The sequence below is a fragment of the Mauremys reevesii genome, linkage group 1 (genome assembly GCF_016161935.1).
Source record: "Mauremys reevesii isolate NIE-2019 linkage group 1, ASM1616193v1, whole genome shotgun sequence".
NCBI classification, from domain to species: Eukaryota; Metazoa; Chordata; order Testudines; family Geoemydidae; genus Mauremys; species Mauremys reevesii.
The window spans coordinates 261,763,942-261,782,883 of record NC_052623.1 but is presented as its reverse complement, the minus strand read 5'-3'; the positions used below and the strand labels follow the sequence as shown (position 1 = coordinate 261,782,883).

The 18,942-nt window shown below is 43.3% G+C and overlaps 1 protein-coding gene across 2 annotated transcripts in view; it reads right to left on the bottom strand.

The window, feature by feature from the left end:
• Positions 1 to 18,942, bottom strand: part of TXNRD1 (thioredoxin reductase 1) — a 57,240-nt gene that overhangs the window by 13,571 nt on the left and 24,727 nt on the right. Inside the window, exons 5-14 of one of the 2 annotated variants that reach the window (XM_039487079.1) lie at positions 18,363 to 18,485; positions 17,101 to 17,173; positions 16,862 to 16,981; positions 15,956 to 16,098; positions 15,713 to 15,828; positions 13,052 to 13,277; positions 9,282 to 9,374; positions 6,661 to 6,737; positions 3,680 to 3,836; positions 1,537 to 1,644 (exon numbers count right to left, since the gene is read on the bottom strand). In XM_039487079.1, the coding sequence (XP_039343013.1) occupies positions 1,537 to 1,644; positions 3,680 to 3,836; positions 6,661 to 6,737; positions 9,282 to 9,374; positions 13,052 to 13,277; positions 15,713 to 15,828; positions 15,956 to 16,098; positions 16,862 to 16,981; positions 17,101 to 17,173; positions 18,363 to 18,485 (1,236 nt within the window). Of the gene's footprint in view, positions 1 to 1,536; positions 1,645 to 3,679; positions 3,837 to 6,660; positions 6,738 to 9,281; positions 9,375 to 13,051; positions 13,278 to 15,712; positions 15,829 to 15,955; positions 16,102 to 16,861; positions 16,982 to 17,100; positions 17,174 to 18,362; positions 18,486 to 18,942 lie in introns of both variants that reach the window. The other variant, XM_039487078.1, reaches the window with a different exon arrangement.

Below are 18,942 nucleotides of genomic sequence, written 5' to 3'. Positions count from 1 at the left end.
TTCTTTTTCCACACAGCCCTCTTAAAAAAAATCATCTTAGCTTTACTCTAGTAAAAGTTTGCTAATTTATGAACCAGTCCTTACATAATCATTCACCCAGGCCTTGCTCCCAAAGCAATATCAATGAGAAGACACCGTTCACTGCCAGATTCTTGCAAAGCTTTTTTTCTACTCTGTGGTTTGTAGAATATTTTACTGTTTTAGGGCCCAATCCTACAAATTTTTACACGGTCAATTTTACTCCCCTGAGCAATCTCAGCGGGACTACTCCCCTGAATAAAATTAAAAGTGTGTGTGTGTGTCCTACGTACGTGTGTACACACGTACAATCAGGGCCCTAGGGCTTGTCTATACAACCATCTGGCTTGCAGCAAGCTGGGGTGTAAATCCACCTCTGAACAGCTTTCTACACTACGGGTATGTCTACACTTACCATGGATCAACATTGCGGCGATCGATCCACTGGGGGTCGATTTAGCGAGGTCTAGCGAAGACCCGCTAAATCAACTGCAGATCGCTCTCCCGTCAACTCCGGTACTCCATCGGAACGAGAAGCGTAAGGCAAGTCAACAGGAGAGTTTTTCCCGTTGACCCAGTACAGTGTAGACACCCCAATAACAATAAGTCGACCTAAGGTACGTCGACTCCAGCTACATTAGTCACATAGCTGGAGTTGCTTAACTTAAGTCAACTTAACCCCATAATGTAGATCTGCCCTAAGTGTCCATGCAGAGCCTGATGCCATTTCAAAGTAGGGTAGATCAAAGTGCACTAAGGAACTAATAGTGCATAGCAGCAGGGTCCACACAGACAGTGGGTGGCAGGCTAGTGTGAGGTACTTACACCCCAGCTTGCCATGAACTAAGTGTTTGTGTAGATAAGTCCAAGCAGTCTAACAGGAATAACAACCATGGCAGAGGAGTATATTGCCATACTTTGTGATTACACCAATAGTTCCGCTTTGGCACTAAAAAACATTTACTGCCTTTCAACGCTCCTCCACTAATTGATCCCCTTATTATGTCTAGAGACAAAGATTACATTTTTACAAGTATTTTACACACAAGCCAACAAGAGAACACATCTGCAGCTAGGTTTACCAGAATTGCAGACTAATGTTTACACCAGGTTTTAGGGTCTAACCAAAGCGATAAAAATATTCTTAGTATCCTGTTGCCCTTAACAGTAGGTCTACACAGCAAAGAAAAACCCATGCCTGGCCTGTGCCAACCGACTCAGGCTCACGGGGCTGTTTCATAGCTGTGTAGACTTCCGGGTTCTGGCTGGAGCCCGAGCTGTGGGACCCTCCCACCTTGCAGGATCCTAGAGCGCAGGATCCAGCCTGAGCCTGGAAGTCTACACAGCAATGAAACAGCCCCACAACCCAAGCCCTGAGAGCCTGAGTCGGCTGGAATGGGCCAGCTGTGGGCGTCTACTTGCAGTGTAGACATTCCCTCTGTAAGAAAGAGGGAAGGAAGGTAAAACGTAATTTTAAAAAAATATATGTTAATGAATAAGCAGAACTGAACAGTTTACCTCAATATTTTCCTCCCCAAACTTCTCCAACGCTGTCTCTTCTGAGAATCCACAGGCTCCGTATTCCAGTGGCGTGAACACTGTGGTTGGAACATTCACATAGTCGCACTGTGTGGGATTTAATATATTTTTTTATGTCGGCCTGTTTAGCACCATCAATATTCCAGTTATAAATCAGTGCATTGTTAACATCTCAGAGAGATTTGGCACATAGGACGCAGAGATGGGAAATTCATAACTCTGAAGGTATCACTTTGAAAGCAACAAGACCTAAGGCTGTGGCTCTAGAGATGCTGACTAGAAAGATTATACTAATCTTTTAAACTACACAGAAAGCAACATGCATGGATTAGGAAGGAAGAGGAAATTCAGTGCCCTCCTTTAACATGTCAAACTGAAGATAAAAGGTAGATTCTCAAATGCCATTAAAATAAAATTTCCAATAGGTAACACTGCATGTACGGTGCATAGCTTCTAAGATGATGAAGGGGGGAAAAAAAACATGAGAATTCTTGCAGGGTATGATTAGAACTGCAGAGGGCACTATGTGCCTGATCCCACACCACTGAAGCCAATAGGAGTTTTGCCATTGACTTCAATGGGAGCAGGAGCAGGCTCTGTCTTTGAAGACTTCCAAGTACAGCAAGTAATGTCCCTTCCCACAGAGGCAAGTATTCTCAACAGAGCTTCTCTGTTGGTGATTATAAAGTTACAGGGATGCAACTTTTAAATTATACTGCCAAACACAATAAGGAAATAGGCAGAACTGTAATAAAATAAGACACGGTTTCCTTTGTTGTATTGCAGAAATTGGCCCTGATGTGCCAAAGATCCAGGGCTCTTCCCTACGCCCCTTTTCATGTGGAAATCCTGACTCTCACTTTCAGACAGAAAACTGTTTCACAAACAATTCTATTGATTAAGGGCTCTTCTTAATGTATTTTCTTTGTGGTAGGGGACCACCGAAAAGACTCTGACTATTTTTCTCCTCCCTCCCCCTCCATACATACTTTTTTATGCCCCATCAAATCACCCTTCTTAAGTCTTGGAAAATGAGTAGTACAAGCAAGGACGTTGTCTAAAACAACAACTAGTTTCCTGGAATCACTGACCAGGGGAATTCTCGCTTTTGCAGCGTAAGAATGTCAATTACTAAAATAGAGCAATCTGGCAGAAAGTGTAAATTAAGATAAATTCCCTGTATTGCAATCAAAAATTTGGCTCCAGTCACGGATTTATTAAAGTTTGCCTGGCTGAGGAAATGGCACTATGCTCATTGGTTCAGACTTCTGTTACTGCAATAGCGGCCAACCTAAAACCAAGACTGGTTAACAATTGAAAGTGATATGAACACAGAAGTCTTTGCAAGATAAAATCCTTGTGTCCATATTCAATTATTGGGGGCCATGAGTACCTAGATAGATGGAAAAGCACTTTGGAGACATATTTTTTTCCCTTTTCATATAAAGATTATATGGCCTGACTGAGCACTGTGTTACTCCTATATGGATGCCAGAGTAACTCCACTGGCTTCAACAGAGTTACACTGATATAAAATGGAAATACGCAGTGGTGATCCAGACCCTATAAGTGAAAGTATGTTGCTCCACTAACGTATCAGACCTTTCTTCTATACATATTTTAAAATGCCGAAGGACTTAGAGTTCTGTATTATAATGAAAACACAAAGATGGTTAAAATATTAGTTCAAATAGCTCTGAGAACTAACAGCATCACCTTGAACAGCATCACCTTGAAACCCTTTTACTGTCTATTTAGGGACAATAAGCAGATTTACTAAATTGCCTGTGAATGAGAGTTAGTTTAATGAAACTATTGCTATTGCTGACATTTATAGGATAGCACTAAAATTTAGTCAAAATGGCCTCAGTTCACTTTCTTATTACACTCTCAGAGAGAAAGAAAAAACCCACTTATACTAGATAAAAATCAGACCTTTATTGCATTCTTAAGGTATTAATTTTGTCCTGCACTATAGGCAGAAGATGTCTGCAGTAATATCTTTGCAAAGGAGGGAAGCTGAAGAATAAACAAACAAACAAGAAAAAACCTGCTATGAATATATAGTCCAATATGCTGCCTATAGAACAATGACAGTGCTTCGTGTTAATTGCTTGCTTACCTTTAAGGTTGCTCCAGTATAAAGCCTTTGAGCCAACAATCTACCTGCTTGGATTGCCACTGGTGTGAGCTCCAGCTTGCCCTCCAACACATCTCCAATGGCATAAATATAAGGCACATTCGTTTGTTCCTCATCACTGACAGGAATTTTTCCTGATCTACAAGAGACAAGGCATGAAGTAACTCAATATAGGAGACTGGAGGAGTAAAATATTAATAACCTGCAGAAGTAAAGCTCTCTAGCTCTAGGAGAAGGATACATACTGAATTTCTCTCACACACCTCAAGTAGCCAGACAATGCTGTGTTACAGTCTTGGGCCAGAATCTAAGCTGGTGCAAACCAGCATCTCTCCAACCAAAGCTACACCAATTTGCACTCCAGATAAGAACCTGGGCTCTTGAAGCGGTAGTCAGGCTTCTGAATTACAGAGTTATAGGGTGGGACCCAGATCCTCTTCTCAGCACCCACCCACAGTAGCTGTGTTGGGTACAGAGACTCTCCAGGACCCAAAACAGGAGATATTTTCCCACACAAGCTTTGGAGCAGAAGCAGAGCTTCTCTATTGCTGATTATCCAACCTGATAGTAGAAGTTGCTACTGCAGCCCTAACCCTCGGTCTTCCACTTTAAGTGCCAGACATTCGGTTCAAGCTTCTAGAACACTGGTGGGCAGCCTGCAGCCTGCACGCAGCCCATCAGGGTAATCCGCTGGTGGGCTGCCAGACAGTTTGCTTACATTTGCACAGCCGCCTGCAACTCCCAGTGGCTGTGGTTCGCCAGTCCCGGACAATGGGAGCTGTGGGAAATGGTGCGGGCCACAGGGACGTGCTGGTTGCTGCTTCCCGCAGCTCCTATTGGGCAGAAACGGCAAACTGCGGACTGGGAGCTGCGGGCGGCTGTTCAAATGTAAACAAACTGTCTGGCAGCTCCCCAGCAGATTACCCTGATGGGCCGTGTGTGTCCCGTGGGCTGCAGGTTGCCCACCACTGTTCTAGACCATCTCATCTAAGGGCAGCTAACAAGAATTTTTTTAAACGTTATTAAAATATTAATAACTCATTCAATATAATTCACAGATTGTTAATAAATAAATAATGCAGTAGGCACTGCAGGGAGGGGAAAAGATAGATAAGGAATTCTGCACAGATGTTCATTTCATGGTAACAACCAACAGTATGGACTGCAGGAATTATAGTGAGACCACCATACACTCCTATAATAAGGTCACTTCACACTTCCCATTATAAAATTTTTCTAACTTTTTATTTTAAGAGCTCTACCACCCTCCATGACTTACACAGGGACATTAGAATGTGGCTGGGGAAGGGCCTGGCATCAGGGAAGTGTCTTTTGCTGTTCCCAAGAAAACAACAAATGGAGACACTATAGGTGTAGAGAGATTCCAACGAGCTCAGCACATCTCCTCAGCAACGTGGCCTACTTGTGAGCACATCAGAGCTGTCTTCCGCTCTCTATACTGGCTTCTGTAGAATATTGCATCAAGTTCTAGGTTGCAGTCCTTCTCTTCAAGGCGCTCCATAGCCTGAGCCCAGATCAGGGGAGGGCAAACTACGGTCCGCAGGCAGGATCCAGCCCGTCAGGGTTTCAATCTGGCCTGCGGGATTGACAGCCCCATGGCGCAGTGGGGCTAAGGCAGGCTCCTTGCCTGCCCTGGCCCTGTGCCGCTCCCAGAAGCGACCGGCACCATGTCCCTGCAGCCCCTGGGGAAGGAGGGGGACAGAGGGCTCCACGCGCTGCCCTCACCTGCAGGCACTGCCCCCTGCAGCGCCCATGGGCTGGAATCGGGGAACTGCTGCCAATGGGAGCTTTGGGGGTGGTACCTACAGGCGAGGGCAGCGCGTGGCGGAGCCACCTGACCCACCCCATCCCACCCACAGGAGCCACCGTCAGGCATGCTGGCCACTTCCGGGAGTGGCGCGGGGGGAATCCTGCCTGAGCCCCACTGTGTGCTACCACCACCCTGGAGCCACTAGAAGTAAGCAGCGCCGTACTGGAGCCCGCACCCCAAACCCTTCCTGAACCCCTCACCCCCCAGTCCCCTGCCCTGAGCCCCCACGGCCCCCCACCCCTCTTCCCTGAGCCCCCACTGCACCCCAACCCCCCTGCGTTGCCTCCCACACTCCGCACCCCCTCCTACACCCCAACGCCCTGCCCTGAGCCCCCAACCCCCAGTCCAGAACCCCCGCCTGCACCCCAGACCCCTGCCCTACATTCATGGCCCTACATACAATTTCCCCACCGAGATGTGGCCCTCGGGCCAAAAAGTTTGCCGACCCCTGGCCCAGACTATTTAAAAGATCAACTAAAGCTTCAGGATGAATACCATGGCCGACAACGCCACTCCTCTGGCACAACATGCTCCCTTACAGTGAGGGAGAAGCTTGTCTGTGCAAGAGAAAGAATATTTTGGGGGGGGACGGTTCCACACTGTGGACTGAACTCCCCCAAGAACTAAGGACCATCACACACCTCATTACTTTCCACTTGAAGTGCAAGGTGCATTTCTTCAACCTTGCTTTCTCACTTAAACACACAGTAGCATGTACATTAAAAAAGAAAAAAACAAACAAAAAAACCCTAATAAACAAACCCCTACTAAAACACTACAGTGCAGACAGAATTCTCCCCACAGGGAGGGGATGAGAAAAAGAATGAACCATGTGACAGATGCTAGTCACGCTGCCTAATGCACTGCTGGAAGGCGGGGAGATACCATGGTGACGAGGGCAGTATAAGCAGGTAGGTAAAACAGACTATGTTTGCATTACTGCCGAGTTTGTCCTTTTTATGTATTTAGTACAGGGGGCGGCTATCTGCTAAGAGGTTTTCTACTGCCATGTAAGTGAAATGGAAAGAAAAATAAAGGTCTCGAAAATTAAATCTTTTATGTCTTATATAACTAATGTTGCAATAGTAAATCGTATCAACACAAAAATTAGAATTGCAAAGTTTGTCCTTACCTTTCATTGATCTTCACTCCAACTTTGTCTAAGCCAATTGTCCTTGTGCATGCATCTCTTCCTACTGCTAACAACACCTGAAAAACATCAGCGCACATATTAGTGATTTCCTAAGAGCATGGAAGGGTATTTGCATACTTATCTGTTATTATACGTTGTTATCTGTATTATGGTAGTAGCCAGAGGCCCAATCAGAATCCCACTGTGCAAAGCATTGCACAAGCACAAGAGACAATCCCTGCCTCTTCCATGAGCTAATGGTGCCAGCTGATATTTTTAGCATTAAGCCCAGTTAAATATCTTCCCTCAAGAAAACATCCCCAAATGCAGATCAGATCCTGTCTCTCCAGTCTCTCATCTGGGATACAGAAGTATTATGACACTTATAAAAAAAAAAAAAAAAAATCAAGACATGACTCTGCAACTGTTCTTTAATGAAAGGCTTCCTTAATTAGGAAACTCAAAAGCGTTGGCAAATTAGAAGAGAGCAAAACGGTCTCTTTTTGTTTTGGCTCTGGAACCCCAAGCAGCTATGTCTAGATATGTCCCCTAAGCAAGATGATTGTCAAAGAGGACTTATCTCTTACCTCCACACAAGCATTTGCTCAGAATGTTGGCCAGGCCGGGTGAAATTCTTCACCTATCCCACCAACTGGCCACCTCTTTGAGCATGGTAGATTCCCAAAAAAAGGTCCCTCAAGATCTGCAATTATGGTCAAGGAGTTGCTTCACACATCCAACCACTAAGAACTGTTGAAGACACGTTCAAAAACTCCCTCTCATCCCTGCTGGGTGACTGAGCACATCAGATACGTAATACTACCAGATGGTTCAGCTAAATTTAGTTCTCCAGCAGAGTAACTGATTACAGTCTTAACTGGGTTGACACATCAGCTCATTGGTCCTAAATGGAATGATAGCCTTCGGGAAGGAGAGGTCAAGGTGATATAGTCAGAGGAGGGGTATTGGTGGTAGGAAATCAGCAGCTTTCTTTATGAAGAGATGGCTCAGGTTTTAAGACCTGGGGCTTCCCACTAGCGTAAGTCAGAAAAAAGGGGAAGTAAGTAATGTCACACAACACAATTATTAGTAAAAATTTGTATTATGGTAGTACCCAGAGGTCCCGGTGTGATACACTGAGATACAAAGAGGCTCTGTGCATACATTGAGGTAGACAAGTCCGTGCCCCCAAGCACTTACAATCAAAGGCCCGGATTTCACAAGGCTTAACTTTATGCACTGTAAGTAGTCTCACTGACTTTGTGTGCATAAGTCTTTTCAGGATCAGGGCCTAAGAAAATGAGTGGCATGCAAAGAAGTGAGGGGAAAAGGGCAACAATCAAATATATATAATACACACCCACACACACAAATATACTATTTTAGTTTTGTCATTATATAAAGAAATATAGCTTTCCCTAGCTGTCCTTCAGCCTAGCCATTAGGCCAGAGGTCATAAAAAATGTGGGACATGCCCCCCCCAGGGGGGTGCAGAGGAATGTTCGGGGGGGGGGGGAGCTGGGGCCCAGGTCAGCCACCACGGGAAGCGAGGAGGGAGCTCCATCCACCTCCGCTCTTAACCCCAGCACTGGCTGCTGGCTCTGCGCCCCACTACCAGCCCCATACCTGGGGTTCCAGCTGCCGGGTCTGCGCCCAGGGCTCCACTCTTGGCCCCGCCCTCAGCTTTGCCCCAGCCTTGGTCCCCTTACTCTTGTCCATATTCTCCCCCCACACACACACACACACAGAGTTGCAGCCCAGAGTTGCAGCCCCACTCCCAGCCCCAGGAGGGGAGGGTGGAAACATGGACAGGAGCAAGGGGGAGGCATGAGGTAAAAAGTTGGGGGACCACTGCATTAGGTGATTTCATGTAAGTGTTGTTTCACCAGTTGGTCTTGAGAAGGGACCACATTTATTTGTGTCTGTTTTTCACAGAGTCCATCTGTTGTATGCTAATATTGCAGTAGCATGCTGCAGCTGTAGTAGAAGCCATTATGTATCCTATCCTCCTTTGCCAATAGTTTACAGTGGGTAACTCCTTAGGGACAAATCCTGCAAGTGGCTCCACACGTGCAGACCCCTGTACTCCCTAAAACCTAATGAATAAAGTTTTCAAAGCACCTAGGTGGCTCAAGTAGCCCAAGTTCCCTTGAAAGTCAGTGGGACTCATGCTCCTATGCCATTTAAGTGCTTTTGCAAATTTTACTCACTGTCTGTTGCAGATATACAGGAAACACATCTTGACATTGAGGTCATGTCTATATTTACTGGAGATCAATGCTGCTGCAATCAATGCAACAGGAATCCATTTAGTGGGTCTAGTGAAGACCCGCTAAAATAGACCACAGAGCGTTCTCCAGTTGACTCAGGTACTCCACCGGAATGAGAAGAATAAGTTAGTCGATTGGAGAGCCTAGACACCGTGGTAAGTTGACTTAAGCTATGTCAACTCCAGCTACATGAATTAGTCAACTTACCACAGTAGTGTAGACAAGGCCTGAACAACAAAAACCACTTCAATCTCCAGAAGATCTCTCCAGCAGCACTAAATCTTAATGTTCACTGAAAGGTTTTTCATGCTCTTCTTTATCAATGTGAAGGCACCATTATGAATTACTTACAGTGTTGTATTCCCCTTCAATTATTTCCCTGCCGTCTGTGGACTGGGCTATGACTTTCAATTTGCCAGGAGTTCCTTCTTCAATCTGTTCGACCTACAATATTTGAAAATTAAGCTTTACTTTCCAAACGAGAGATATGCAGGAGTAAAATGCTAAGGCTGCAGCTCTTTTCACCCTAGCATAACAGAGTGAAAGACAGAAATTTTGTATCTAATTGCAGCTAGGTCTCCCTACTGAGAATGATCCTATGGACACTTCAAAAGCAAGATATATCACAATCTTTTCCATGGCACTTTTTTTCCTTTGATGAATACACAGGATCTGCTCTCACCAAAGGGAAACTAACATTTAATCAAACAAAATTAAAGAACAGACTCTGAATCTATTTAGGTTGCAAATGCATGCAGCCAGTTCTCTGTAGTGCCACACCTCCTTTTCACTCTGAGCCATGTGAATGAGACTGTGCCTCCTGAAGTACAATCCCTTCCTGTGCTTCCCCAGAGGCCGTGAGGCTCCATGCTGCCTCTGACCTGGGGCGGTTTATAAAACACAATCTAGCCCTTTACCATGGTATGAAATTTTCAGGGACAGTTTTACTGCATAATTACCTAGCAACCCAGAATAATAAACTGTAACAACCGTTCTTGTGATTATTTTATATTACAGTATTTAGGCACAGAAAAGGCAATTTTTTCCTAACAATTTCTTAAAATCTTTGTGTCACTGGACCCATTTTACAGGTTGCATTGAATCAGCACAGTATTATTTAGGGCAATGGTTTTCAAACTTTTTTTTCTGGCAACCCAGTCGAAGAAAAATGTTGATGCCCGCAACCCAACGGAGCTGGGGATGAGGGGTTTGGGAGGCTTGGGCAGAGGGTTGGAGTGCGGGGGTGAAGGCTTCAGGATGAGGTTCAGGGTGTGGGAGGGGGCTCTGGGCTGAGACAAGGGGTTGGGGTGTGGGAAGGGGTCAGGGCTCTGGACTGGGGTTTCAGGCTCTGGGGTGGGGGTGGGGATGAGGGAATTGGGGTGCAGGAGGAGGCTCTGGGTTTGGGGGGTGGTCAGGGCTGGAGCAGGGGGTTGGGGCATGGGCTTACCTCAGGCAGCTCCCAGTCAGTGGTGCAGCGGGGGTGCTAAGGCAGGCTTCCTGCCTGTTCTGGCACCATGGACTGCACTGCGCCCTGGAAAGCCACCAGCAGTAGGTCCAGCTCCTAGGCAGAGGCACACAAGCTGCTCTGCATGGCTCTCGCCTGCATGGCACTGCCACCCCCAGCTCCCATTGGCTGGGAACCAGCCAATGAAAGTGCAGAGCTGGTACTCACAGCAGGGGCAGCTCACGGAGCCCCGGGGCCCCCCCAGCTAGGAGCCGGACCTGCTGCTGGCCACTTCTGGGGTGCAGTGCGGTGTCAGAACAGGTAGGGACTGGCCTGCCTTAGCCTGTCAGCAGTGCTCACCAGAGCTGCCATGACCCAGTGCCTTACATTCCATGACCCAATACTGGCTTGCGACCCACAGTTTGAAAACCACTGATTTAAGTTGATGCATCTGCTGTCTCACAACATTCAACACAAGGCTTCATACAAAAATGGAATGTACATAACTTCAAACACAGTGCCAAAAAGAAAAACAAGGAAGATGGCTGCTGAAAATCTGCCCAGCCATCTGAGACTTAATGTCAAAGGATATTCCTGAATGGGGTACAGGTCTGAATCTTTCTCCCACTGAAGTCATTGGCAAGGTAGCAGAGACACAGTATGCAACAGTCAAAAATATAAGTAGGGGCTCAATACTGCAGTGTGCTGAGCACTTGTGAGGTGCTGAGCATCCTCAGCACCTGCTGACTTCAATGGGAGTGGAGAGTATTCAGCACTTTGCAGGAAGGCTCAGCATCTTGTAGGATCGGGTCCAATAAAAACTGCTGCACTAAATATGGAGCAATTAGAAGCTAAACATTCAGCTCTCTCTTTTTCACATGCATAGGGATGGCTACAGTTTATGCATGAATAAGAACAGAAAATTCCTTGCAATCTCCACTCTAACCTTTTGGCATAAATCTCTTATCCTTTATGAGACCAGGGTGAGTTCACACAATAGAAATTGGCAATTTCCCCCCCCCACACACACGTTTTTTAAGCCTACCCTCTGGTGTGCTAGGAGTGAAAAGAATGGAATGCATTTTATTTAATTTTTAATCCTTGAACACCTAAAACATTATAATGTATTGGCTTAGTGCCTAATGGAAGTTGTTTCGTAATTCCTTTCCCGTTTTATAATAATTAAACCCTAATCATTAAGCAAAATGCTGTTGGCACCCGCCCTGGTCTTTGATAGTAACTTTACATAAAGGACAAAAAAGCTCTATGTGTAGTATAATGGGTCCTTTTTATGGCCTTAATTCACCTAAGAATATGCTTAACTTTACCAGGCTTACTCATATGCATAAAGTCAAAGTTAAGCAGGTGCTTATGTGCTTTGCCAAATCAGGACCTTTTTGTTGCCTTATTTTAACCATTATCTTACACTGTAAAGATACAATTGTATATATATATATATATTTTTTTTTTTTTTTAAAAACACAGTTAGGCCCCAGTCCTGCATGGGATCCACAGCATGAGATCCCAAATGCCCACGCTTAGTTCTGTTAAAACCACACGTGCAGGAGTCCATGTCTGGGGATCCCCATCCTGCAAACACTACATGTGAGTAAAGATATACACATGTGTAATTATTTGCACGATTGGGGACTAAACTGCAAGGTGGTTGGTACTTGATTTTTTACACTATTTTCAATAAAATAATCAGATAAACATTCTTCTTATTTTTATTGCACAGTGAAAAGAATTTTCTTGTCACCTTGCAAATTTAACGTATTATGCTGCAAATACTTACTACCATACTTAGGGTATGTCTACACTACCTGCTGTATCAGTGGGTAGCGATCGATCTATCGGGGATCGATTTATCGTGTGTAATGTAGACGCGATAAATTGATCCCTGATCGCTCTCCCGTCGACTGCTGAACTCCAGCTCGGTGAGAGGCGGAAGCAAAGTCGACAGGGGAGCGGCAGCTGTCAATCCCGTGCTGCTAGGACGCGAAGAAAGTGATTCTAAGTTGATACAAAATACGTTGACTAAGTTGCGTATCTTAGATCAATTTCCCCCTCCCCCGTGCCAGTGTAGACCAGGCCTTAGTAGTTAATATCTAAGGATAGCTCCTTGACCGTACTGGGTGGTAAGCATTAGGTACTGCAGTAAGCATTTGGAGGCTCAGAATGTTACAAACTGAAACTGACATTCAGTTTATCCTCATGTAATGTGAATGCTTTTGATGCATTGGCCCCAGTTCTGCAAAAACTTATGCATATGCTTAACTTGGAGTATGTGAATAGTGCCGCTAACTTCACTGGAACTAGTCACATACGCAAAGTTAAGCATGTGAATTAAATGTTTGCAGAATCAGGACCTTCATTTCTAACAATATTTTTCGCACAGGAGGCTAAAGAATCTAATTCTTATAAAGAATTTTAAAACCTCAGACAATTTAAGTAATAAAGCTAGATTGTAGTTTTCAATTAGATAAAGTTTATCAAAATCAATTACAAGGTAATAAAAAATTAACCTTACTTATGTTTTAGCATATCCAATAATACGGATTCAACTTTTTGTTGTCATTCAGATGGATAAATCATGTTTCTTAAAATTCTGTAATCTGAAGATTGCTTTCATTTATGCGTATGTACCACTTTCAAATGTTCCAATGAAAAGGCTTACTTTAATTGGCACAAACTCTTTAATAAACTTGACTCCATGTTCTTCCATATGTTCCCCAATTTTGTTTGCCATTTCCTGATCAAATCCTCTTAAAAGGATGGATCGCACCATTACAGTTACATCCAAACCAAGACCTGCAAGAAATCCAGCACATTCAAGGGCAACGTAGGAAGCTCCAACCACCAAGGTCTTTCCTGGACAGTAAGGCAGAGAGAAGAGATCATCACTGAAAAAAAATAAAATACATTAAATTAGACAGATTGTAAAGAATTGTATTAAACAACTGACAGCTATTTTTCTATAGCGGAAATAGGAAATCTTTAGAACTAGGAATACATTATGTACATAGTTGGAATCTGAGGTCAACACATGGCAGAGAAGTTCTAATTAGGAGCATCAAAAATGAATGTGGAATACTCTAATTTGCCTCTCAGTTTGTCCAAATTACAAAAAAAAAATATGGATTGTTTACAATAAAGTATAAGCAGCTGCACTGATCTTAGTGTCTGCTTTTCTTAAATTTGAATCTCATTGCAAATGGTGTTGTAATGAGTTAACTGTTCACAAGGAAGAAGGCTCAGTATGTAGATAAATGTACCATCTGGACTTTTTGAAGATTTTATTTTAATCAGTATTGTACAGAATATTAAAAATACAACCGATATGCAAATAAAACAATAATACAAATGTGCACAAAGCATAACTATAGGTGGGGCTATTAGGTCCACACGTAATTAAGGTTTCCTGCTGCTTCATGTTAAAAGCCCCTATTTACAGTTATATATAACTTTGCTAAGCTTTAACTGTTTGGGCTGAAGTTTTCCAACATGAGTGTCTGCTTCAGGCTAGATTTTTTTTTTTTTTTTAATGTTTCAGCAAATACAGTTCAACTGTTTCCAAGAAGGAAAGTAGGAAAAAATAAATTTTTTATATGGGCAAAACAACTTCTTTCAACTGTTTTGTGGAGAGGCTTTAGCTCTACCATGCTTTAGAGCAGCAGTTCTCAACCTATGCATCAGGACCCCAAAGTGAGTCGTGACCCCATTTTAATGGGGTCGCCGGGGTGGCATTAGACTTGCTGAAGCCTGTGGCCAAAGCCCAAGCCCAACCACCTGGGGTCAAAGCCAAAGCGCGAGGGCTTCCACCCTGGGTGGCGGGGCTCTGGTTACATGTGGCTCCCCGGCCTGGGGCAGAAGCCCTTGGGCTTGAGTTTTGGCCCCACCAGGCTTTGAAATTACCCCACCCCACCCCAGGCAGTAGGGCTTGGGTGGGCTCAGGCTTCAGTCCCTGCTCCTGAAGGTCGTGTAGTAATTTTTGTTGTCAGAAGGGGGTCACGGTGCAATGAAGTTTGAGAACGCCTGCTTTAGAGCAATGGCTTGAAATCTGGCAATGGATGCATCCCACATGCTTAGTAGAGATTTGTTAGCGTTTGGCAGCTAAATTCTCCAAGGATTCCATCTATAATAAGCATGCTCCAGCCCAGGACTGCTGGGGCTGAGCAGGATTCACCCTGAGAAAGCTACTGTGGAAAAAACAGAATGTGATTATGTAATTAAAGTCTGTATTATAATGCGTGCGCACAAAGGAACTGAATTGAGATTGACAGGCAAACTATTCTGGCATTTCCTAACTTCTGAATGCTTGCTTGACTTTGCAATCTTAAATGTTCTTTTAACAATGTGTGTGTAATATATATAATTTTAAAAAAAAACCCTGATGTTCACTCTCACCACTTCCTGTTAGTAGAAAAGTATGACATTTGGCTGTTTCCATTCATAGGAGTTTATTCAAACCTTTTATTTGTTTTGACTCACATAAGTTTGCATGCCCATAATTTTTGTCTTTGGTTTCATGCTCCAAAGAACCTAAAAGCTAAACTCAGTTGAAACCACTACATTTCACCTGGATGTGTGTTAAAACCTTGCAAAGCCATAAGTTTTGTATGGCTTTCACAGAGTCATAAATCAGTTTGTATTTACCCATAAGATTCATGAAATTTTATGAACTTCTTTGGGAATCTGGATTAAGTTTCAAGGGTGTAACAAGACAAGAAGACAGGCAAATTTCATGTGGTTTCACAACAAAAACTCTAGTATTTCTTGGGTCAACAGTACTTCAGCTCGCTGCATACGCAGATACAGACTGCTGACTTATAGAAGTGGAAATGCTTTCAGACTCAGGATTTCCTCAGCACTTGTGCAGAGAGGCTCTCTCAAAGTATACAGTGCTCTTCAACTTGAACAAACCACTACAGCTGCACTGAACCGGGCGCAGACAATAGGGAGGCAATGAGTGCAATGGGGATGGGGATGGAGATAGGCCTGATGAATTAATGCAAATTATGGGCATTTTGGCACTCTCATTTATGGCATCCTCAATTACTGCTGCTGTCAGCCAGGAGTCGTACTACCAAAGGATCACATGAAACATGTCTCATAGCTAAGTGCTCACAGACTCGTGATGTATGCTAAGTCTGGTGTTCTTGCTGGTCCATTATTCTGCCATGGCCATTCTCCTCTGCTTGTGTTACTTTACAGGGCCATGAGTAATGATGCACCATGCTCAGCACCCCTACTCTCTTACAACCTGCAGCACTCATACCATAGGAGACCATTTTAAAATAGGCATAGTGGATTATTCTGCATTCTTGCTCCTTTTTACCTGGTAATGCAGTATTCCTTGTCTCCAGGGACACCCAGGTAGCGCGGCCTTTCACCAGTGGCAATCAGAAATTTCTCCGCTGTGTAAAATTTCTCTTTTCCTTTGTTATTTGTTGCCTATATGCAAAGCAACAAGACAGTTTGTATTTCACACTCTTACCAACAAGAAGATTGTTTGTGTCAGAAAAGCATCATTGTCCTAAAATAGTAAAGAAGGGATTGAGGACACATTGCTATTCGGTACCTTAATTGTGTGTGGCCCAACAAATTCTCCGAAAGCATTCTCGTATGTGACCTTCTTCTCTCTCAAAGATACCCTGTAGCCCCAGTTGAGAGAGCCAATGTAATTCTGAACAGATTCAGTCATCGTCTCCCAGCTGTGTTTGACTGCTGAAGAAACAAAATGATGTCCAGCTTTTAACCTGTCTATCCCTCATTTTCCCCAGCTTTCCAACGGGACTCTCACATAACAGTAGTCACACAGGGCCCAATTCACCACTGTGTTACTCCTGTTTCACCCTGGTGTACCCCCTGAAATCTAATGAGTTACACCAGCAAAAAGTTGGAATAAGGTAGTGGTGAGTCTGACCTACAGTGCTTACCACATGGCTGCAACAACAGCGGCAGGCAAGCGTTTTGCTATCAGTGGGCTCCGACCAAGCCATTCAACATCTTGCCTTTCCTATTTTTTTTAACCCTTGAAGCTTGTAGCTTTATTTCAGTATCAATATTATTCTGTTGACAACTGTTGTGAGCAGGTGTCTGTTAAAACATGAATAGGTTACGTCTCTGAGAATTGCCTCTGCATATTCCCATTTATGAGAGCATGCCTGCATCAAATCCAGACCCACACATATATGGACACGTAGGGTTCATTATATTAAAGTTGGAAGGAATCAATGGGCTATAAAAATTCACACTACACCACTGAGGACCTGATGCTGAGCACTCCGGTCCTGATCCTGCAATGTATTTAAGCATGTGTGTCATCCCACTGAACTCAATGGTACCACACATGTTCTTAAAGCTAGCACACAATCTGAACTGCTTTGCAGCAGAGGTTCTGGAGTGCTCAGCACCTTGCAGGATAGAGTTCTGAATGAGGTACATGAAAATTAAGAGAGATTTTTAAAAAAAAAAATGTCCATACCTTTCTCCTCAAACTGCCATCCAAACTTGCGTGAATCTTGTAAGGCTTGTCCTAGCAAAGCTGCCTGGTGCATCAGTTTTTTAGGTATACAACCCACATTTACACACGTCCCTCCAAGACCTAAGAGAGAAATAGAATATGTTTTATGTATGAATGTGCTCTGTCCTAAAAGAGAATCTGAGTTTTTTAATAAGAAATGTCCCTTTATAACAACATGACTGTAGTCAGCAGAAATTTACCCCATCTAGTTCCCTGAGGAGTAGGAGTAACGTAGTCCAGCACCATCACTTTCTTGCCATACTTGGCAGCCTCCTGGAGAACAAATTAAACAACACAAATATCTAAATATTAGAACTTATATCCATAGTACATGATAGCATCATACACTGCTGAAAATCAATGTCATGTTTAATTATGTAATAACAATTGAGTTGCAAAAGGCATGGCCAGGTGGTCATTAATCTTCAGGATTAATCTGCATACTCAAGATGGAAAAGAGGGGGAAAAAACAGGCATATAGATTTCTACAAGTGATGCAGTTTCATTTGGTAGGCTGAGGGCACTGGTAAAGAACTGATGCTCTCCACTTCAGCCAGTCATATTGCTTAAATAATTTCTCAACATTCCATTTGTTTTAAAATCCTTCTAACAACATTATTTATCTGGTTCTCCCTTTAAAAATGTGTTTCTACTGCATTTATCTGACATATCCTATAACAGCATAAAGGCTCCTGGTGCCAAATTCTGTCCTCAGTTACATCTCTGCACATCTCCTGCACTTCAGTGTGGTTGTGCTGGTATACATGAATACAGAATTTAGCTCATGATCTGTAGATGTCAAGAGTGGCATTTGTTTTTCAAACTAGTAACCTGATATCTTGAATGACCACAACTAGCTCATGCGTTATCAATTGTATTCCATCATATGAGGGGCTCACAGCTAGTTAAGCAAAACTCCCACTGGCTTTAGTGAGGCCAGGATTTCATTTTATGAAACTATGAAGTTATACAACTTCTTCCATTAAAAATAAAATGACTGATCCAAAAATGAAAAAAAAAGTGTGCGCGCACGCACATTTATGTACACACACACACACAGAGAGAGAGAAAGATTCCCAGGTAGATATTAATCTCAGACAAAAATAAAAATTTTATAATAATTTCAGGATAGTTTTTAAAATACTCTCAGCAATTTAATCCAAATGCTAAGAAAACCTCTCGAGACATTTTCCCAGTGTTTTCTAACAACATCTCTTGAAGAGGAAAAAAGGTCAAGTTTTATTTTATATTCACTTTGTTACATTTTCAAACTTTTCATCTTCAGACAACTGTCTCTTTAAATGAGGATACCATTCCCCTGGGACTAGCACCAGAAGATCCACAAAAGAACAAGAATTAATTTGATGCCTCTACAATACTAGAGATATTCAGACCTGAAATGTTCAGGATGTATTCCGCTCAATTATCAATGGCTCATAAATTTGCGTTTTGTCACTTATACCTTGGAAGCAGCCAGACCTCCAGAACCCCCTCCAATGACAATGAGATCGTAGTCATAGGAATCCTGCATGTGATCATGTCCCTTTGTTTCAAGTAGTTTTTGAATCTTTCCTTCCTTATGTGCCTGAAAGAAGAAAACAAAAGAGACAAATCTATTCAAAGAAAAGCATTATCCATAGCTCTCAAATCTGAAATCGATGACAAAATGAATACTTCCAGTGAGAAACAGGTGCTGGGGGAGGGAGAAATGGGTATTTTTTTGATTTTGCAAACACTACTCCCAGTTAGCTTCTTAGGGTTGTATCTTTGTAAGCCATACTCCAATAGCTCAGCTTCCTGCATAGACACAAAAATATGAACCTGCTGCTTTTGTGCAGGTTTGGACTGAACAGTTCAATGTACTGCATTAAATCAGTCCTAGTCCTGTTCATATTATATAATATGCTGACACAGAATGAATTCACCCAGCCTATAATTTGTTGGGTTTTTTTAAATAATTATTCCCCCATCCGCTGCCACCCTTTTCCACAGCATGTCTGAGCAGGAAAATTCAGCAATGCCATACTCCCTGAAAACATCCC